At 40.1% G+C, this 22,898-nt stretch overlaps 2 protein-coding genes across 2 annotated transcripts in view; one reads left to right on the plus strand and one right to left on the minus strand.

The window, feature by feature from the left end:
* Positions 1-19,448, plus strand: part of BMP6 (bone morphogenetic protein 6) — a 115,587-nt gene extending 96,139 nt beyond the window's left edge. Inside the window, exons 3-7 of the mRNA XM_089516700.1 lie at positions 6,604-6,752; positions 10,025-10,222; positions 15,944-16,020; positions 17,015-17,125; positions 17,825-19,448. Coding sequence (XP_089372826.1) covers positions 6,604-6,752; positions 10,025-10,222; positions 15,944-16,020; positions 17,015-17,125; positions 17,825-17,974 — 685 coding nt within the window. The 3' untranslated portion in view covers positions 17,975-19,448. The remainder of the gene's footprint in view (positions 1-6,603; positions 6,753-10,024; positions 10,223-15,943; positions 16,021-17,014; positions 17,126-17,824) is intronic.
* A 38-nt stretch (positions 19,449-19,486) lies between these two features.
* Positions 19,487-22,898, minus strand: part of TXNDC5 (thioredoxin domain containing 5) — a 34,484-nt gene continuing 31,072 nt past the window's right edge. The window contains exon 10 of the mRNA XM_089516701.1: positions 19,487-21,291. Within this exon, the coding sequence (XP_089372827.1) occupies positions 21,169-21,291 (123 nt within the window). The 3' untranslated portion in view covers positions 19,487-21,168. The remainder of the gene's footprint in view (positions 21,292-22,898) is intronic.

Raw genomic sequence — 22,898 nt, forward strand, 5'->3', positions numbered from 1 at the left:
CTATTCTTCCTCACTTGGAATGTCTTTTACCTTCCATTTTAAGGCAAAGGCAATTCTAGCTGTTATAATAATGGGAAACATTATTTTTTCAAACCTCCTCTCTAATTCTTCAAGATACTTAATAAGTAACATTCTGATAGCATTTGTATCTTAATGCCTAAGATGCTACTTGTTACATCATTAATTTTCCTTCAATATTTATTTGCTAACTGACATATCCACCAGTAGTGGGAAAAGGTTCTGGGGTTTTACCACATTTCCATCACTTGTTATTTGTATTTTTATATATTTTTGAAATTTTATTTATTTATTTGATTTCCATGCCGCCTTTCTCCCAGATCTCACAAATAAAATTGTGAGGCAGCTTACAAGTAAAAAATTCTAACAAACATTTTACAATAAAACAATTAAAAACATCAGCTAAAAACAATATAATATTACAAATATTAAAACCACAATAATCCAGGGTCAAGTACCAACAATTGTTTATATATATATATATTATAATTCTTCCTTAAATTCTGAGAGACTGTGAATTTAATTCCTTTGTTCCACTGAGACAGATGAATTGGGTGACCTGTATTCTTTGGCTATTGAATCATAGAATCTTTTACCACCTCCTCTTCCATTTCTGTTTGTAACAGATATCTCTATCTCAGGCTACACACACACACACACACACACACACACACCCTCAGTGTGTACAAGTAATAACCAGGGCTGTCAGGAATTGAGCCTACAATTTATAATAATAATAATAATAATAATAATAATAATAATAATAATAATACAGTAATAAATTTATTTATATCCCACCTCTCTACAAAATGCAATCGAGGTGGCTTACAAGATTAAAATATACAATTTCCAGCATTTAAGTCTGTTCTCTACCACTGTGCTGTACCATCTCCCTATATTTTTAATGTTTCTTGATTAATATGGTTTCCCTTCCCAGTAGTGAAACTGTACTTGTTACTATTGAGGCAAGAGGTTTGGAAGGGTGAGGCAGCTGCCTTGAGGAACAGATGGTAGGGTACATAGCAAGATGTGGAAAGACAGAGATGGGTATGCTACAAGGTTTATATCTTGTCCACCATCTCAGCATGCGAAGTGTCTTTGAAAGTCCCTGGTGTCTGGGAGGGTTCCTTTTATCTACAAGTTTAATACTGTAAAGTCTACCCACTTACTGTCTTCTTATAATACAAAGCCTGTAGGTAGAACATGGAGTAAAAGGCAGCTTGGTGTAGGCTTTTAGTCACAGAGAACAGGATAGGCAAATCAGGCAGTTACTACATTTGCGTATACATGATATTCATGTGATCACTGTGCTTGAATTCCACTGGGCATTATTTCCACATGTAGAGCTCTTTACAGGCAGAGTTTGCAAAGTCTGATTCCATAGACCAGTCTTAATTTCATTCTGTCCTCTTTCCAAGTCAGTTTGTGCTTTTTTTAAAGCTCACACAAAATCCTAATGGATTTTTATGCACATTTTCCCTAGATTGAAACATTTTGGTTCAGTGGGCCCTTGGTATCCAGTGGGGTTTGGTTCCAAGCCCCTCCATGGATACCAAAATCCATGGATTCTCAAGTTCCATTAAATACAGTGGCATTGTAAAATGGTGTGCCTTATATAAAATGACAAAATCAAGGCTTGCTTTTAATAATAATTTATTTATTTGGAATATTTTCAAGCTGTGGATGATTGAATCTATGGATGTAGAATCCATGGACACAGAAGGACAGCTGTGTATAGTTTTCCCCAACATGTTTTTTGCAAGCCCTAAGTCCAGTTTGTCCTATTTATTCATCAGTTCATTACTTTAAAAAGTTAGCACCAAAATTTGAATGCATTTTTCTTATTCATTTCTCCTAATGTTCACATTTTAATACAGAATTTTCAACAGCATGTTCATTTTTGGAAGCAGGTTTCCTTCATATAATAAAGTTCAAATATTTCTTTTAATATATTAATTTTATTCACACTTTCTTCAAGAACACATCTTTTCAATGTATCTGTTGATCAGAGAACCATATCACAACATTCGGGAGAGGAATATCTGCAAATTGTTTCAGGTCAAGACATGTGAATTACTGTAGATAAAAGGTAAAGGTAAAAGTGTTCCCCTTTGACAAGGTTGTCGAGTTGTCTCCGACTGCAGGGGTGATGCTCATCTCTATCACCAAGCCAAAGAGCCAGCGTTGTCAGAGACTAATCTGTGATCATGTGGCAAGCATGATTGCAAAGAATGCTGTTTATCTTCCCACCAGAGTAGTACCTATTCAACTACTTGCATTTCGAACTGCTAGGTTAGCAGAAGCTGGGACTAGTGATGGGAGCTTGCACCTGGGCCTCGAACTGCCAACCTGCCAATCTTGCAATCAACAGAGTCAGCATCTTAGCCACCTGAGCCAATGCATCCCTAGGTGTAGGATTGTAGGTGTAGAGTGTAGTGTAGGTGCAGATTGTAGGTGTAGACCACTGTAGATAGATCTGCATTAAAATGAGAATTGAATGGAGTTCTTACCCATCTCTATAGAAGACAGACATCTGTTTAAATGCCACTTCAGTTTTCAGTATCTGAGTAAGAGGACCATTCTTCTCAGTTGTAGAAAGTGATGAAGAAGGTTTTATCAAAGCCATAATGAGGAGTAGAAATTGGACATGGGAAAAAATGCTGTGTGTTAAAAACCATTTCAGAAAACAGCTGAGTCAGTCAGAGTCAAGAATCAATTGATTCTTGTAGCTGTTGGGATTGCAATGTGAACAAACAAGTTTGAGTCTCTGGGGTTGTGTTTGCTGTTTTGAGAATAGTCTAGTCTACAGAACTTGTATGTATGTTATCTAAGTCAGGATGATGGAGCTCCAGCCAGAAATGCTTAAGAAATCTGAATTTACTGTGAGTCTCTCAGGGACTTTATTTGCTGTTTGGAACCCAGCTGAGAGAGTGTGTAGCTGCACCTGACTTGAAAATGCAGAATGTTCAGTCATTTGGTAAATAAACACCAGCTGCTCTTGTGGCTTAAGTGGTGGAGTTTTGAGCTACAAATAGCCAGAACTGAAACGTTGTTTGAAGTGTACAACTGACTTTCCTGTGTAAAGATTTCTGTGAGTCATCTCCATCAATATTTAAAATGTTAATTTAATCTCTCCAATTTTCAGTATTAAGCAGATGAACAAGGAAAGTCATGTTTTGTCTGAATTAATATTAGACAGACAAATGTCTGTCCAGTTTCCCTGGATTATGCCCTTATAGGCAGTCTAACAAATTAAAATCTTGTCCATCCTCTCTTTAAACATGACTGCAGTTTGCTGGGGACCAGTGTCTGATGGATTGTACTCAGTGGCTTGTACCTTGATTTTTCATTTTATGGGCAGTATGGCTTCTGGAAAGTTTTTCATCAGACAGTTTGTCTGCTGTTGGAACATGACAGGAGGTTATTTTAACAATTTTCTCCAGTATTTCTGCAATTTCCTTTATCTTCCTCTCTCTACAATCTTCTGTGGCTTCTAAAAATTTGCTTCAGAGATTGGGAGGGGGGGCCTTCCAAACAGCCAGCATCATGTAGGGGTTTGAATGTTGCACTAGGACCCTGAGAGACCAGGATTTGAATCCCCACTCAGCCATGGAAATCTACTGGGTGAACTTGGGCAAATGACACTCTCAGCCTCAGAGGAAGGCAAGGAAGAAACTCTTGTGAACAAATTCTGTGAAGAAAGGTTTGCCTTGGGGTTACTCTAAGTCAGAAATGACATGAAGGCACACAACAACAACAACAGCAACTGAAACAGTGCGAGAGGTGGTATTGTTGGCTGCAGAAAAAGTGGGAATTGGTGAAATCCAGTGTCCTCAACTCAGTGCTCCTGCTGTTTGAGGGAGAGGCTAGGATCTAGCACACGGAGTGTAGCTCTAGATGGAAACTTGGTAGATTAGATCAAGAAAGTGACCTATATCTAATTGCTGCCCTGTAGTAATGGGTGAATTGGTTGGACTCTAAGAGCCTTATCACACTAAATGAATCCCACTCAGAAATGGGATTTTAAAAGTAGAAAAAAACTGCAAATGTGGGATGTTTTTCAGACACGTTTGCACCAAACAGCAATAACACGAAAATAAAGCAAACAGAAAGTCGACATAAATGACACCTTTTTACTTTTGGGTAGTCCCGGGATTCATCTAATGTGATAAGGCCCTATGTCTGCTGTGTAACTGGAAAAATGTTTCAGCAGTTATGTCCTCTGATCAACTCTGCTTACTGTATAAAGCTTTTCTGAATCTCCCAAAAACTTGAAGTGGTGTTACTCTGTATATTACATGATGGCTCCCATGTTAGTGGGGTGTTGAATGCATTCCAGGGTTTTATGTTTTTAAGAGATCTTCAAAGTGCTAACTTGTATTCTTAACTAGGTTCAGCACCTTGGACATCTCCTTTAAAGTTAGCCAAAACCTGGAGTGGATTCTCCATTCCACTTACATGGGAAGCTACAGCCACCACTGTTTGAGGGACCACAGGGGGAAGGGGATTGTCCCTTTCCTGGTTCTTCTTACAGAAACAGTTCTATCAGTAGATTAATCTCTATTGAATCCTGAGCAGTTGTATTACACTACCTTTGTAGCTATCTGGAGCCCTTGAGATTAGTTCAAGATCTGCCCTACACATGTGGCAGAATGTGGTGATAAAGTGCTGAGTTGATATATTATAGTACTTCTCAGGATATCTAATGTGTGGGACCTGCATTTCCCCCCTTCTGATAGGCCAAGTACCATACTTGTGCCCATTGTCCACAACTGTTTCTTTCTTTCCTGGAAACTCACCATGTTCTGGCAGGTCATGACTTAGACACTGCTGAATGGGCCACCGCTTTGAGTAGCCCTGATGTACATAGTCTTATATAGACTATGCTACATGTTTTTAGAAATAATGTGGTGGAAATAAATATGTGAACACTTTGTCTTATATGTTTTATTTTATATTCAATAATCCATGTTTTCTTTTGTCTTTTTATATTTAAAATAAAGTTGTGGGGGAACAGGCCCCCCCCCCCCCCATGTGTCACGTGTCTAGTTTTAGATTAGTGCTTCCAAACTTTAGTTGTATGCATATTAAGGCAGACAAACCAAGCACTAAATATCAAGCTTCATGAAAATGGCATCTGAGAGTTTCTAGTGTAGTGTGGTGTAATGGTTTGAATGTTGTACTGTGACACTGGAGATTAAGGTTTGATACTCTGCTTGGCCATGCAAATCCACTCAATGACTTTGAGTGCATCGTACTCAGCCCCAGGGGGAAAAATGTTTTAGGGTTGTCATAGGTTGGAAACAACTTGAAGGGAAACAAAACCACCACCACCAACAACAATGGTATTCTAATGTGAACAAGAGCTAGAATGGAATGTGCAGATGAAGGAGAAGATCAGCAGCTTCCATAGGGTAAAGTTAAACAAGGTGTTGTCTGGAAAGTCATTGAAAATAAAATAAAACTTGAGCCTTTCCCCAGATCTGGCACATACCACAATGAAGGGTAGATTTAGCCACTGTAGCAGTCCTTGCAGCATGCGTTCATTTCCTACCACATAATATATAAAATCCACATACACGTGTGCGCACACACATATAATTTTGTACTGGTGCTGGCAAGGTTGAAATGTCTGAATGTTTTTTATTAGCAGGGCTGTTGATATCATGTGATGCCTTCCCAAGTCTCCCTGTCCCCTCTGAGCTAACCTGCAGTACTCTTAGTAGCTAGGGGTGGATTTTCCAAGCAACAATATATTGTGAGATATCCCTCTGACGTGTGTATGTGTATGCATGCATGCATGTGCCTTCAAGTAGTCTGTCAGCTTATGGTAACCCCATGAATTTCATAGGATTTTCTTAGGAAAAGAATACTCAGAGCTGATTTTGCTAGTTCCCTTCTCTGAAAAGTAGCCCCAGCACCTGCGTTTGTGACAGTCTTACCTCCAAGTACTAACCAGAGCTGACCCTGCCTATCTTCCAAAATCAGATGGGATTTGGTGCCTTTGGGGTATTTTAGGATTTTTATTTTTAGATATTCCTACTGTAATGCAATATATTTTTGGGGTGGGGTGGTTTTGAATAGGTATTGAAGAGTTATTATCATTGCAATAGACTAGCACCAGGTGGAGCTGAAAACTGCTAAAAATTGTTTGCTGCTTCAGATCAATATATCTGTCTGTATTTTTCAATTTTGTTTGGGTGTCTGGCTGTGGCAATTGTTATGATGAGTACCTGCGTTTAAAGATTTGTCAGTAGAGAATATGTTCTTTCTCTCTAATCCATCTGTCTGTCTATTCAGACCTTATGTTTGAGATAAACATCTGAAGTTTCATTTGTGCTGACCAAATATGTTTGTGGAAATGTAAATAAAACTTACCATATAAGCGCAGTAATGGTTTCCACCCTTGTTAAATTAGGAGTTAAGGTCATGATGAAATGATAGTGACAGGCAACAAAAAGTGTTTTTAACATTGCCTCCTGGAAGTACTGAATCCATGAAAGCAAACAGGAAACTTGGACCAGAACAATAGTGCAATACTCTTCAGGCTTTTAAGCTGCTACTGCTTTTGTTTTTCTTCTTCAGAGATTCAGACCTGTTTATGCTGGACACCAGAGTCGTTTGGGCCTCAGAAGAAGGCTGGCTAGAGTTTGACATCACTGCCACCAGTAACATGTGGGTGATAAACCCTCAGCATAACTTGGGACTCCAGATGAGTGTGGTGACCAGGGACGGTAGGTAACAGGCCAACATACTTTAAACATCTGGCCAATGACCTAGTCATTAATTGGAAACTATGTTTATAGCATTCAGCTGTGATGTGATGCTCTGGTTAGTGTAGCCAAAAGCACAGCTGGGATATGCTCCTTGGATTCTGGATCCAAACAGAGATTGAAAGCTGCTCCGTCTGCTGCTTGTCTTGTGTTTGAAGCTGTAAAATACTGGAAATGCCTGACTTGAATATTTATTTTAAAAAGGAGAGTGGGGGGAGGAAAGGGAAAAGAAGAGTCTTGTGGAACCATTAATATTGGTTTCCTTTTTTTTTCTTTGTCAAGGCACTCACTGCAAGTGGTTTTTTTTCCCCTCCCAAAATTGTTATTAAATATCCACACATATGGGGCTGTGAAAGCATTTTCCAGAGTACTGATGGAAGTGCCTCTCCTGTGTGCATGATGCCCCAGTCTGTCTGGCTTTTTGTATTACTTGACTGTGTCAGGAAGGCATACTGCTCACACAGCTCCTCAGGCTGCCAGTGCTGAAATAATGCCACAAATGTTGGCATTCTATCTCTGCCAATCTCAGTTTCTAATGTACAGTACCTACAAAACAAACTTCTTCTTTGTTGCTGTGAGTTCTTACATCCCACCCTTTTACAACAGGCCATAGGTTTTTTTGAGCCACAGAGTAGTAGAATACTCTTTTGATTGAACTAGAAGTGATAGCATTTGCTCCTAATGGGAACAGAACATATGAAGTTGTCTGAAGTTTATTTCTGACATTTGGCCTGCATCTGTGGCTGGCATCTTCAGAGGTTGATTGCATGGAAGTGTGTGGAGTGTGTGTGTATATACATATACATACATACACAACTGTGGGACCCTTGTTTGGGAGGAAGTGGTTTACATGTTAATGGTGGATTCAGTTTGTGTGTTGTACTGTATTGAATGGCATAGCCTGAAGGTGTGTTATTTGGGGGGTGGGGATATGCAAGAGAGATTTGTGCCTATTTAATTGGTAAATCATTGAGCCTTGGTGGTGTTCATTTCTTTGTGTTGAATCTTGATTTTGGTGTTTTTCAGGACTGGTAGCCAAACTTGGGCGGGTTACAGACCGCCATTAGGGACGTCCTGAGGACGTCCCAGTTTGGAAAAGATGCCCCTAACCCTATCACGGACAGAGTCCGTGACAAATGGCGGCAGCCGTTCCACATGACCACCACCATGTTGACTAGCGGACGCTGTGCGTCCGCACATCGCGCCCCAGAAGTGACACCGCGAGTGCGCGACTAGTGCCTTGTGGTGTCTCTTCCAGGGCCCAGGAAGGAGCGCGATTTCCACGCTTCTTCCTCGGAGCGTCCGGGAGCCGCGCGGTTTGGCCGCTGCAAGCGGAGGCGGAGCCAGACTGCCACAATCCGGCGGTCTGTAACGCACCCTAGTTTACTTTAAAACAAAAATCCACCAGTGATCCCTTTATTGGCCAACCAAAATACACAATATACTTGTTGCAAGCTTTCAAAGTTCCATGGGCTTCTTCATCAGGCAAGATGTTACAAACCAAACAGGAGGCGGGAAATGGAAATGTTGGTTGGATGCCTGCATGTTGTTTCAGTCCTTAGTAAAGATGTTATAATAGGGAGGATATATTTTGCATTTTTTCTTTCCTGTTGAAGTTGTCCAGGTGTTTGTGGATTTCAGTGGCCTCCATGTGCATTCTGACCCAGTAGTTGCTGGCATGGTCTAGAATTTAGATGTTTTCAAATAGCATTCTGTGCCTCAGTTGGTTTATAATGTGTTCTGCTACTGCTGATTTTTCTGGCTGGCCCAGTCAGTAGTATCTCTCATGTTCCATGACTTGTGTTTGAATGCTGCATTTGGTAGTTTCTATACAGACTTGTCCACAGCTGCATGGTATGTGGTAAACCCCTGTGTCCATGCGAGGGTCTCTCCTGTCCTTCACTGAGTGCAGTATTTGCTGGATTTTCCTGGTTGGTCTGTAGATCATTTGGAGATTTTCTCATCAGTTTCCCTATTCTGCCCATAACTCCTTTAATATATGGTAAAAATAACTTCCCTTTGGGAGGTTGTTTGGCCTCACTCTTGTGCAAGGTTCCCCCCCCCCCCCCCCGGTACATTAAAGGAGTCAGTGACAGAACAGGGAAACTGATGAAAGAACAGGAAGGGAAAGAAATGCTGAAAGTAAACAAAGTTTGGTTACCAGTCCTGAAAAAAAACAAAATCAAAACTCAGCATAGGCAAATGAATACCACTCAGGCTCAAAAGGTTTCTCCACAGATAATGGGTTACCAATGAAATAGATACAACCCCTCTCCTCGCATATCCCCCCCACAACACATCTCCAGGCTGTGCCCCTCAACACAATACAACACATAAACTAACTCCACCATTAACATGTAAACCACTTCCTCCCAAACAAGGGTCCCATGCAATCAACCTCTGAAGATGCCAGCCACAGATGCAGGGGAAATGTCAGGAATAAATTCTTGGCCACATGTCCTGAAAAACCCACAGAAAACTGTGGAAGCCATCTGTGAAAGCCTTGATTTCACAAAAGAAATTTTGTATGTTTTATCAGCCTGTAATGGCAATGACAACCCCCTGAGGAAGCAACATGACAAGAAAACCCTGTGATAGGGTCACTGTAAGTCGGAAACAACTTGAAGACACACAACAACAATATTTGCACAGGTCACAGCATTGTATATTTTTAAAATATGGTATGCATATGGACTTTCATTATACAGTCGGCCCTTCTTATACACAGATTTTTTCTACATGGATTCAAGCATCCACGGTTTGAAAATGTTCCAAAAAATATAAATGTCAAATATCAAACCTTGATTTTCCATTTTATATAAGGGACACCATTTGCTATGTCATTATATTTAATGGGACTTGAGCGTCCACAGATTTTGTTATCCACAGGGGCTCTTGGAACCAAACCCCAGTGTATAACAAGGGTCCACTGTACAGTACGTTTAATTTTTTTCCTGTTGATCTACAGTTAACCTATAAAAGCACTTGTTACAGCAATCATGCTTGCATACCTTTTGAAGCTTTAATTAAGCAAAGTTTTTGAATTTCCCCTGCACATTAGAATATTTGATGATATTGATGACAGAAAAGGAGGGAGTGGGCAAGTGGAGAGAAGAAATAAATGGGGCAGCAGACCTTTAGCTTGTAGGAAAGCGGCTGCTTTGCTCAAAAGAGCTATTCAGAAACACTGTGCTCTTTATATGACAAGCCACTTTTTTTGCTTTAATTTATAGGTCTCAGTATAAACCCTAGAGAAGCTGGCCTAATAGGTCGAGATGGCCCTTATGACAAACAGCCTTTCATGGTGGCTTTTTTCAAAGTGAGTGAGGTTCATGTTCGAACTGCTAGGTCAGCCTCCAACAGACGCAGGGACCAGAGTCGAAACCGCTCCACCCAGCCTCAAGATGCTTCCAGGGTATCCAGTATCACAGGTAATCTCTTAAATGCCTGTTGTGCCATGTGAAAATAAAATACTTGTACCATTTTGGGTTAATCACCCAAATATACTCTATGTGTGTGAGTTGCTTTTAAATCTTACCTCATTTATCCTGGGATTACATTTTGTTTTTCTTCTTTCTTCCTTGCTACTAAAATAAAATAAAGTAGCACCTCAAGGGACTTCTTGGTCAGAAGCCAGTTGGTGTCTTCCGTATGCATACGTTCCCTTACAGAAGCAGCTGGGCATTTTTGTCTGATGTGGAATATTCACACTCAATTCAAGATTGCAGAAGTGGACTGTGCAAGCACTGCCATTCCACATGTGGATTTAGTTGTACATTCATTTGTGTAAATGTTGCCATTTGACACAATCAAGGCATAACTCCTCATGCAGATATGAACACTGTGCAACCCTGTTGTAGAATCTTTATGTACAACCTGGTTTCCTGTATGACATTACAGCAGTGTTCTGCTAGCATGCACAGAGAGTTTAACACATGGCACTGAATGATCCTAAGCAAAAGGACAGGGACTTTATGTCTTTAAAAGCTGTGTAGAAGAAGAGATTGCAGGAACATAGAATGTATTGTGCAAGAGTGGGGAGTTACACTGCTGGAACTCTTTCCTTTTAGCTTCTGATAACCATTTCCATCCCATAATAAGTAGTGATAATTTAAAAAGTCTTACAGAGGATTTGCTGACCTTTTCTTAGTTGGTGAGACTTAGGCTCACCTTCCTGAATCTGGTGCCTTCCATAAACTTTTATCATTGGCTAGGGCTTGATGTCGAACCTATGGCATGTGTGCCAGAGTTGGTACGCAACGCCATTTCCCCTGGCATGTAGCGGGGGGAGGAAGAGGAAGAGGCATGGGCCTGTTCCTCCTCCTTCCTGACCTTCCCTGGCCTCCAGTTGCCTCTCTGGAGGCAGCTGAAGGCCAGGGATGGCACAGGGGGAGGAGAAGGAAGAGGTGCACATCTCTTTTTCTTCCTTCCCGACCCTCCCCAGCCTCCAGTTGTCTCTCCGGGTCCAGGAAGAGGAACAGGCATACTTTTGTTCCTCTTCTTCTCTCATTCCCCCCCCCTCCCTGGTCCCGTCAGCTGTCTCTGGAGAGGCAGCTGAAGGCCTGGAAGGGTGAGGAGAAGAAGTCCTGCTCCACAAGTCCCAGAAGACCTTTTAGTTTGGGCACTTGGCCCCTAAAAGTACATCATCACTGGGCTAGCATTACCATATTTTAAAAAGCACAAAAGAGGACATATTTACAGACTACCTCAAACCACCTATCACTGTGACAACTCTTACTTTGAATACCCCACTATATAAGCTATGATTATTGTGACTAGTAGTATTCCTTCACAGTAATTAAATAATTTCAATTAATTATTTGGAAATATTTAAAAATACCAACAATTGATCTGGTTCTTTCAACAATACCCCAACACAACCTGGGATTAGAGGTACATCCCTCATAACTGCTCAGTCACCACTCCAACACTACAGATTCCCTGGGTAAAACTATAAAGGGGACCAAAAAAGAAGAGCTATGGATGGTGCAAGGGACAATGGACAGAGGGTCTAGTGACAAGGAAAAGGGGAGATGAGAGAAACATTGAGGGATTTTGGAGGAGATTGAAGAAGCCCACAACCACTCCATATCACACAGTAGCTCCTTCCTCACCAGAGCTGCTTTTCCATCATTCTCCTTTCCCTCTCTGCCTGTCTCTCTCCATGAATCCCAAAGGTGCAGAGTAATGACACTAATGTCTGCTGTCTTTACTTCCTGGCATGCCTACGATAGCATCTTTAATAATTAGAAACAACAGCTTACATTCTTAAGTATAAATGTAAATGGAAGTTTTTGTTTTGTCCGAATTACCCCCACAAATTAATAGGTATTTTAGAGTGAATAATCTTAGTTGTGATGTTATCCTCTCTATCAGTCTGACACGTGTTGTGTAATATGAGCATATGTAATACGAAGAGCTGCTTTAGACTATATTGGGTTTTTGTCCACCTAGCCCATTTTGGCGGAAACTTTCCCTTTGGCATGTGTGTTTGCTGAGTTGCGTTAGCAGTTGCTGTATGAAAATGTTGTTACTTTTCTTAGACCACCCCCTTCTTTTCCAGTAATTTCCTGTTTTGTTTTATTCTTTTCTATTATTTCTCACTCTAAACAAAAAACTGCACCATTTCTGTCTCTTCAGTAATAATGTTTTAATAATGTTATCCATTTAGCAAGAGTGTGTTCATATATATATAGAGAGAGGGAGAGAGACCAGGAGTCAAATGAGGCAACCTGCTTTGCTTATATAAGTGTATTAAGGAGAGCCTGGAGAAGTCACTCTCTACATCTCCCAAAATCCCCCAGCCAGCATGGCCATTGGGGGATTCTGGGATCTGCTGTCCAAAAGAGTAACTTTCTCAAGCTCTCAGCTTGGCGAGAACAAACCTCTATGTGAACCTTTGAAGGATACGTATATGCAGAGGCCAACATTATGCTGGCAGGAGTGTAAGTCTCCACCAGCATGTTTATGGTAAGAAGTACAGGCTGCTCTCTGTGCCTGATTACAAGATCCAGCCTTTCCTCTGTCAGTACTCAAAAGCAGTTGACTACCTCCTTCTGCAAGGTCTGAAAAGTTACCTATGTGGGTGAAATCCTCCTTATGCCTGCATGTGTCATCCACAGGATGCCAGAAATAGCTTAGGAACTCCTTTGTTGGATAATATTCCCCCAATTAAGGGTCATAGTCAAGCAAAAACCTTTTTTGCTGAGAGAACAGTAATTGAGATCCAGTTTATCACTGTAAAGGGGAGCAAATTAAAATGTCACAAGCATCAAAAGCAATATCTTAAAAAAAGGAATATCCTGCTTTGTTTGTGATACTGTTTGGTGTTGTTTTATGATGGCTGGGTTTCTATTTCCCTAAGACTACCAGCCCATCACACAGAACAGTAGGAACATACTTTAAGACAGTTAAATTATTTTGTTCTAGTAACGAAATAATGGCTTCAATTAAACTTTATGTACACAAAGTTGTTACACTTTTTCAGTCTATTATCTGCCAGTACAATTTGGTTTGCTATCTATGCAAAACATTGGCATAGAAGATGCTCACTTAATGTGTACACTAATTTAGCATTTTATTATAGGAGTGTAACTTGGCTGACATCTTGTGTTGAGATCTCTAAAATAGTTAACGACAAGCAAACATTTTACAGCAGTGAAGGCTAGCATTAATGACTCAAAGTCCTATCTAGAGTCACAACTTTTGCATTGTCATTTTTCTCATTACTTGTACATCAGTTTTTTTTTACACATAGTTGAAAACAGGAGAGGGGAACATAACTGTTCTGTAAGTCCATAGATTAAAAGTACCTTTAAAACAATGCCTAACTTGCTATTTTAAATGTAAATCTTAAAACCAGTGGTCAAAAAAGGACCATTAGGTTTTCATGAATATTGAATTATTGAAACAAAGACTGTTTTGTTATAAGATAAATTAGTCAAACAATTTACAGGGCATAAATATATTTATATGGGCTATGAGAGCCAGTGTGGTGTATTTATTTATTTCATTTCATTTCTATGCCACCTTTCTCCCAAAAAGAGACCCAAAGTGGCTCAAAAGATAAAAACACTTTAAAAAGATTTTTAAACCAATTAAAATAACCTAGTTAAAACAATATAAAATTAAGATTAAAATATATAAAAGTTTAAAAACATACCCCATATAAAAGCCACTCTGTCATGATTTTAAAATGCCTGCCTGTATAAAAATGTTTTTATTTGCCGGCAAAAGGCAAGCAGGGAGGGGGCCATCCCAGCCTCTCATCGAAGGGAGTTCCAGAGAGTGGGAGCAGCCACCGAGAAGACTCTCTCCCATGTCCTCACCAAGTGAGCCTGGGATGGTGGCTGTACCGAGAGAAAGCCTTCTCCTGAAGAACTTAGGGCTTAATCAGGTTCATATGGGAAGATAAAGTCTCTCAAATAGACCAGCCCTAAGCTGTATAGAGCTATATAGGTCATGACTTATAGTGATCCCATGAATTTCATGGGGATTTCTTAGGAAAGCAAGATGTCGTTTTGCCAGTTCCTTCCTCTCTGTGTGGTATAGTGGTTTAAGCATAGGGCTTGGACTCTGGAGATCGGGGTTTGATTTCTGGCTCAACCATGGGAACGCACTGGATGACCTTGGCTGAATCACATACTTTCAGACCCAGAAAACCCTGTGATAGATTTGTCTTAGGGTTGCCATTAGTTAGAAATGACTTGAAGATAGGCAACAACAAAAAATACCCTATAGGCATAAAATCATATCTGATTTTGGAAGTTAATCATGCTCACCTTTAGTTAGTACTTGGATAGAAGACCACCAACCAATAGCAGGTGTGGTAAGCCACATTTTAGAGAAAGAAACTAGTAAAACCACATCTTGCTTGCCTAAGAAATCCTCATAAAATTCATGGCGTCACCATAAACTGATAGGTGACTTGAAGGGACACACACACACACAGAGGACTTTACTGGCATCCATCTCTTCAATAGGCCAAGTTCGCTGCACTTGGAAATTAAGACATTTTAGACTAGAGCCATCCCAAAGAGCTAGCTAGTAGGCACACACACAAACACACACACACACACACACACACACACACACACACACAGACAGATAAAGGAAGATACCAAAAGATTATTTATCTAAAAGGGAACAGTGGGGGAAAAAAGAATAAAAAAACGATGTCTGTAAAACTGATAATCTCTTAGGACATGCAGAAATGTTGGGATGTTGAGGGTATTAAGGCCTCATTCCCATTTGTCAGTCCTCAGTAACTCTTATATGCTGTGTGTCTTACCAAAGGATTTTGATTCATTCAGGAACTTATACTTAAGACTTTACTTGCCTTGTTTCTTCTCTCTCTGGTGCATTTGAGTTTTCTTAAGTCAAACTCCTTTTATGTTGAGCGGGCTGTTATTAATTGCATAGTTTACATCAGCTACATTCAGGACAAACTCAAGTACTATTTCCATGTTATGTAGGGTTCCTCAGATGAATTTGTATATCCTGGTGCATGGTCACTTTAGAAAGTTATCTTCAGTAAATAGTGTGCATTGGTATATCTTTACTTTTTGGTGAACAGACGTTTTGGAAAATATACATGTGGAAGGATGAGGATTATTGAAATCAGCCTCATTTGATTTCAATATATCCAAGTATTAATTTCTGCCTCAGAAGAAGGATATCTTCTGCTTGTTTGTGTGTGTGGTGGCAATCACACTCAATTGGATATCTTGGGCCAGGTTGAGGTAGGTGGTAATGGTTACCAATGTTTGTCTCTGAGTAACTTGAAATGTTTTATTTGCATGCAAATATAAGCTTGTCCATTAACTGGCATTGAGACTTAATTAAAAAGTAATTCAGGACCAAACACATAATAGGCTGGAATCCTGTTAGTTAGTTCCACCTATAGTAGATCCATTTAATTCATTGTTGAATGACAAGTCACCAAGTAGTTAAAGCTGATTGGTTAATGGGTTGGTCTCTAGTTAGGACTAGTGGCAGATTCAGACCTCAAATTGGCAGGTACTGATATCAAATTTTGCTCTTTTACATAATGTACTCCCAAGTTCTAGGTCTGAGCGCAATGTGGCATTAACATTTTGGAGTGATAAATTCTAACAATGTGTTTCTTTTTTACCCTAAATACTTCCTCACAGATTACAATAGCAGTGACCTAAAAACAGCTTGCAGAAAGCATGAACTTTATGTCAGCTTCCAAGATTTAGGATGGCAGGTATGTAATATTTCTATTTCCATATATGTACTCCTAAAATAGTACTCAGAAGATTGAAATAGACTGCTTCCTTATCACACTGAATTCTGGATCCTGGTACAAAAGCTTGCTCTCGCCCTAAGAATGGATGACTCTAAGGCATTTATTGATTTTCAACTAAAAGATGTATGAAAATAAGACAAGGTTGAAGTCAAAGAAGATAAGGTAAAATTTGTACAATAACTAACCTTAAAATGAGGAAAGAATGAAAGGAATGGAATTTCATGATGAGGAAAACATGAACAGATGATGAGTTTTTAATCATTACTTAAAGGAAGATAAAGAGGCCTACGAAACAAAAGAGCTCTGTGCCCAAGATGCTGTAAGAGAGGAAGCATGGTGATACAAAACAGCCTATGGAAGTGAATGCTTAGTTACACCTTTAGAATTAGATGACTGGAAAGTACAGGAAAGAAAGAAAGCCTGAAGATTCTCTGAAGAGACAGAAAAGAAGCCTTAGGTCTAATCTGTACTGCAAAAATAATGCAGCTTGACATCACTTTAACTACCATGGGCCAGTGCTGGGGAATCCTGGGATCTGTAAATTGTTCTGGCATCAGTCATCCCTACCAGAGATGGCTAAATACCTCACAAAACTACAAATCCCAGAATTCCATAGGATTGAGTCATTGCAGTTAAAACGATGGCAAACTGCACTATTTCTGCAGTGCAGATGCAGCATGTCCTAGGTTAATATTCTGTACCTACAGCCATGAAAATCACTATTCCCCCCCCCCCCCCGCTAGTTTAAGTGGCTGTATTGTTTTATAAGAACTGTTCTACCCACCTTGCATGTGCTTATAATGATATTTCAGTGTCAGCAAAATCATACTACAGGACCTTTCTTTGCATAATATAGTCTGTAGTTTGAAGAGTTCTGAGATACACTTTCAACACTGAACTACATAACCTGCACTACAACAGATATAATACCAATTACTTTGTTTTTGTTAAGGACTGGATAATTGCTCCCAAGGGCTATGCAGCAAACTACTGCGATGGAGAATGTTCTTTCCCACTCAATGCTCATATGAATGCCACCAATCATGCCATTGTGCAAACTTTGGTGAGTAGGTTTTGTAATTCCTGTGTACTTTATCTGTAAAATGATTTGAGTCTTTTTGTAGAGGTATCAAGAGAACAATCACCCTTAGCTCAAATTACAGTTGACAAAAGCAAGTCATTGTGCCTTCCTCCATCCCTGAAATAACAGCAAGTGGTTTTCGAGACTGAAGCACTTCCACATTGCTTTTGCCTGGTGCAATATGAGGTGGTAATTTTTCCAGCCTTTCCATTGGGTCTTGTGAACCTGAGGGTGGACAAGACGCTGCTCACAACAGCAGCTTGGGAGGAGGATTCCTGTGTACCCCAGCCGCTGCTTGGTTGTAGATGTGCACTTAGCCATGTTTTGGCTGCATATGCACTCTCACCACAAGGCTCCTTTGTCCCCAGTTGCAAACAAGTGCCAAGATACATCCCATAGTCTAGCAGTGTGGACAGGGGACTGTGCTAATAGTAAAGTAACCTACCTGGCTGCTGTTGCTCATATCAGGAGAAAAGGTGGTGGCACAGGATATCTCCTTGTACAACATCCCAAAAAGTATAGATGCTGACATAACTACTGCTACACCAAACTTACATAATCTGCAGGATGCTGGACAAAGAACTCTGTTGAAACTGCCTTAGTTTTTGAAGGAAACTCAAAATTCAATATGATACAGTCTGAAGTCAGTCAACCAATCACTCTGTCTCTTTCTTTAAACAGGTTCATTTAATGAATCCAGAGAATGTTCCTAAGCCATGTTGTGCCCCTACAAAACTTAATGCAATATCAGTTCTTTACTTTGATGACAATTCCAACGTTATTTTGAAAAAATACAGGAATATGGTGGTAAGAGCTTGTGGATGTCACTGACAAGACGTTTTCTACAGAAAGATCCTGAATGCCAAACTCAACCATTTCCATCCTGTGCCTCAGATGGAACATCTAACACTTCTAGAAGAATGTTTGGGCCTTGAGGGAGAAAGAAAAGCAAGGAATTCCCAACAGTACTTAACTTCTAAAGTGTTTGCACAATGGTGGCCTTTTGGTCTTACAAATTCTACATGTGGTAGAGGAACCCGTGAAGTGTGGAGCCTGTTAATGCAGCAAACCAAAGTCAGTCTACTGTTTGATCTGCTATCATCAAACCTTGGTTGATGCCACAAGAAAGAGGACTTTGTGCTGACAAGGGAAATGCAGGGTTCAAGGCAAGGCTCCATCCACATACCACTCAAGGCAAGTCTAGCCACATACAACTCAAGGCTCTATCCACATGCAGTTCAAGGCAAGGCTCCATCCACATACAGCTAAACTTAGCAATCCTTACTTAGCTTTAAAGGCATCCAAGCTGTATGTCACAGTCTTGATCACAAAGGCAAAGGCAGTGCCTCACACTAAGCAAACTGCTGCATTTAAGTTTCCTCCTTGAAAGCAAGTGACACATTTGTTGTGCTAAAATCAAGCCTTGTCCCCAGCCCTTCGGCAACAAACATTAACTCTTAGGTAGCCTGACAGCCCGAGTATCACAACAGTAGGTATGGTAACAGTGACAGATCATCTGGTGTTCTAGATGATAAAATTGGCCACCAGACTGACGGGCAGTTGTTTTAAAGGCAATTATTATCCTTACATTCCACAGCTGCACCTTGTTTGTTCTGATCCAACTTTTAAAAGTGCTACCACCATCACTATTAAGTGCTCATGTGTGCCAGCGCGTGCACACACACACACACACACTTTCTGGCCCCTCAAATGAACAGAAAAAGGTATGTTGGACTAAACCACTGTAAAGTGTAGACTATCTAATGGACATACTCAAGATACCAGTTTAAAAACTGAGGATACTAAAAATATGCGGATGCTCCTTTAATGAAATGCATGTGACCTCTTAAAACAGGAAACAAAATGGAGCAGCCTTAGTGTTAAAAGCTTGACTTCAGAAGATCAAGTTATTCTGCTGTACTTCTGAACAATAAAACAAGATGAAAAGGACCGGAGGGGAGGAGATGGGGTGACAGAGCAGCAGGAACAACTTTGAATTTGTTGGTGAGCTCAGTGAGTACTCAGCCCTGCTGGTCCAATTAAACATTCACAAACACTAATTTGATGGGGATCGGAAATACACACAAGCTTCCCCTTGCACTTGTCCATACTTTATAGAGAATCTTACCTCTCTCAGAAAAATGAATTTAAACTGTGTATGATGCAAACTTCCAAGATCTGGGTCCATACACACACAAAAAGTTTTCTTGAGACTTCAGAAAAGTGCACTTCCCCTTGACTACTTTGCATTTTAAAAGGGCTTTTGTAAATAAATTAAAATTATAATTTATTGCAACTGTCAGATATATTAATTTTTTATGTACTATGTAACAAGACCAAGAGTTTTTGTTAAAAAAAGATAATTTTATTCAGAAATTGCTTGTGTAAACAATTGTACCACTTGATTTTGTACAGGAAACTCATGAGTTACAGCTCAGCCTGCTCATGAGATTGTGCTTTGTTAGGTTTTTAAAAAGCCATCATGAATAAAGGATCCCTTTAAGGCAGAAACATGTGTGTTGATGCAATAGATCTGCCATATGTGATTAGCCCTTTGGTAGACATTCCATCTTTCACTCTCCCTCTCCCCCCAAATTTGTCCTGGAACAAATCCATGGCATCCAATAGAAAGGATAAAACTACAGTACAAAGGTAAAAATGCAGACATGGCTAATATTAGCTGAACTCCTCCATTTGAGACAAATGGCAATATGCAGCTTTCCCTAACCTGTTGCTCTGAAGATGTGATGCCCTCACCAGTTATAAAGAATCCAATCTATGGAATGCGTGCGTGTGTGTGTGTGTGTGTCAGGTTGAAGAAGGTTGAGCAATAGCATTCTTCTACAGGTAAGTACCTGTGTATACACAGTCTGCAACTTCTCCCCAAATAAATGGCAATAAATGTTTCTATATAAACTAGTATAATTTTAGCATCTATTCTCATTTAACATTCTATCAATACCTGCACTATAAGTTCTTTGGCTTTGATTCTCTCTCTGTGGTATCTAAACTGACAATGGGGACGGGGGGCAGAGGATCTGTTCAAAATTAAAGACTGCCTAGAAAGATTTTGTAGGTAAGTTTACTTCCCTTGTTTATATCACTTGGAAAGAAATCTGTAAGAGGGAAACTATTCCCAAGGTCTACTTTTTTTTCCTTGAATGTTTTTTTTAATGATAAGCAACAGATCCTGACATAATTCTTAACCAAACAGATCCTGGTTGCTATGCTGAGTAGGGAACTAACAGGAGTTTTTGCTTTGTGTCGTTTTTTAAAGTCAGATTTTAAAGCACTGTCTGATCACTGTAATTAACATGGAGTCTGCAAAAAGTGAGCCAAATGACTGGACAAGATTGCTGTATTTTTTTGCGGTGCTAGCAACTATTTGACCGACACCATGGTTCAATATTAAGTAGGCACATATTACAGTACCATTTCTTTTCATTGTGTATCCCTCAGGATATGGAAAAACAAGAACAGGAAGCAAGTAGCCAATAGTGGTCAGAAGTACCTTCCTAGACTTTGTGTGTGTGCGTGTGCTTTCCTTTTGAACTTCCTTTTAACAGATTCTTTTAAAATGAGAACTCTTTCAAAGGTAGTGATTCATCAGTGCAACCAAACTGAGGTTATAATGCACATTTCTGCAAAGTGTATGCATGCTGCATGTTTGCAACTTGCGTAACTAGCACTGAAAATAATCTATCATGATTCATGCCTCTTAATTTTAACTTCTCTTTGCTAATTTTGGTACTCCAAAGACCACTTACTTTTTCATCATTGTAGAAGTTTGTTAATGCAATGAATATTGAAAATATTCCCAGTTTGAAAGTGACTGCTATTTCTATACTTCCCTTAGTACAACAGGATTTTAGGAAATACAAATGCACACACACAAGATAATGTACTTTAGTACATTCAATTTCCTAAATTACCATTATTGGAAATCCAGTAACATTATCATGAGTCAACTCCCTTGTTTACTGGACATACACAGCTACAGAAGCTGCAACCAAACAGGGTGTTTTTTACAGTTCATCTCTTGCTTGTCGCAGAACAAAGTTATGCAATGTTTCAAGATCTCTGGCTCCAGTGTGTTCGCTGACCTTCTCCCCACCACGGAAAAGCATCAGGGTCGGGTAGCCACGCACCTTCAAAAAAAGAGAGACAAAGCATGTTAAGAGAGTACAATCACACTTCTTAAAGTAATGTTTATTCCCAGTATGTGTTCACCAACAAAAAAAAACACACTACAGTTGGCTCTCCACATTTGTGGCTTTGACCTTTTGCTGATTTGATTATTCAGATTTGATTAATATGTTCTGCCTAGGAATCTCTAGGTCCTCCAGTGCATCTCTATGGCCAAAAGTTGTGCTGGAGAAGATTTCTAGAGAGAACACTTCTCTAGGGATCTGTAGGTCCTCCAATGCAATTCTATGGTAAACGTCCACCAGATATTGAACACAGAGTTGCCCTGGAGGATCTAGAAATTCCAAGAGAGGTGATCTCTCAGGTAAAAAAAAAATCTTTTTTTTTTTTTAATTTATGGTTTTTCCACTTTTCCAGGGGTCCTGTGCCCCTAACCTCAGCAAATGTGGAGAGTCCACTGTACACTCGGCATTAGTATTTTAACAGCACAATCCTATTCATGCCTATAGCAGTGTAGTCTCAGTTGTAACAAATGAAACTCAGCTTTCAACAGGAAGACCTGAATATCAGGGTGGGGTGGGGGCATAGCTTTGCCACAATCACCTTGATCCATATGGAGGAATCCTGTATTTGTAGTTACCAGGAAAAGCAGTCAAGGCCAGGTTGGAGCATAATCAGGAGTAACTTTTCAGGCAAAAGTAGACCTCTGAGCCACTTTCCTGCATTTTTAAGCAGTTCTCTGCTTAAATCTCATACCTTAAAATCAGTAGTTTTAGAACTGCCTCTGAACAGAAGCAGCCGTGTCTACTTAGGGTTGGAAGAATAGGAAGAGCCTTGTATAAGTGAATATGTGTGGCGGCTGTTTAAATCCCAGCCTATGACTTTTATGCTCATAACCATGGTATGCTGCTGTTAACCATCTCCTGTGAAGCAGAGACTATGGATGAAATTCTGCACTGGGAGATGAACATGCTTCATGTAAGGTACTGCACTTAGGGCGGAAAAATGAAATGCACAGATATAGGATGGGGGACACCTGGCTGAACAAGACTACATGTGAAAGGGATCTAGGAGTCCAAGTAGACCATAAGTTGAACATAAGTCAACAGTGCGATGCGGCAGCTAACAAGGCCAATGCGATTTTAGCTGCATCAACAGAAGTATAGTGTCTAGATCAAGTGAAGTAATAGTGCCACTCTATTCTGCTTTGGTCAGGCCCCACCTGGAATACTGTGTCCAGTTCTGGGCACCACAATTTAAAAAGGACATTGAGAAACTGGAGCGTGTCCAAAGGATGGTGACTGAAATGGTGAAGGGTCGGGAAACCATGCCCTACGAGGAATGACTTAGGGAGCTGGGGATGTTTAGCCTGGAGAAGAGAAGGTTAAGAGGTGATATGATCGCCCTGTTTAAATACTTGAAGGGATGTCATACTGAGGAGGGAACAACCTTGTTTTCTGCTGCTCCAGAAACTAGAACGCGGAACAATGGATGCAAACAACAGGAAAAGAGATTCCACCTCAACATTAGGAGGAACTTCCTGACAGTAAGGGCTGTTCGACAGTGGAACAAACTCCCTCGGAGTGTAGTGGAGTTTCCTTCCTTGGAG

This window comes from Sceloporus occidentalis, unplaced genomic scaffold (genome assembly GCF_023333645.1).
Source record: "Sceloporus occidentalis isolate IW3139 unplaced genomic scaffold, rSceOcc1.0.p SCAF_3, whole genome shotgun sequence".
Lineage (NCBI taxonomy): Eukaryota > Metazoa > Chordata > Lepidosauria > Squamata > Phrynosomatidae > Sceloporus > Sceloporus occidentalis.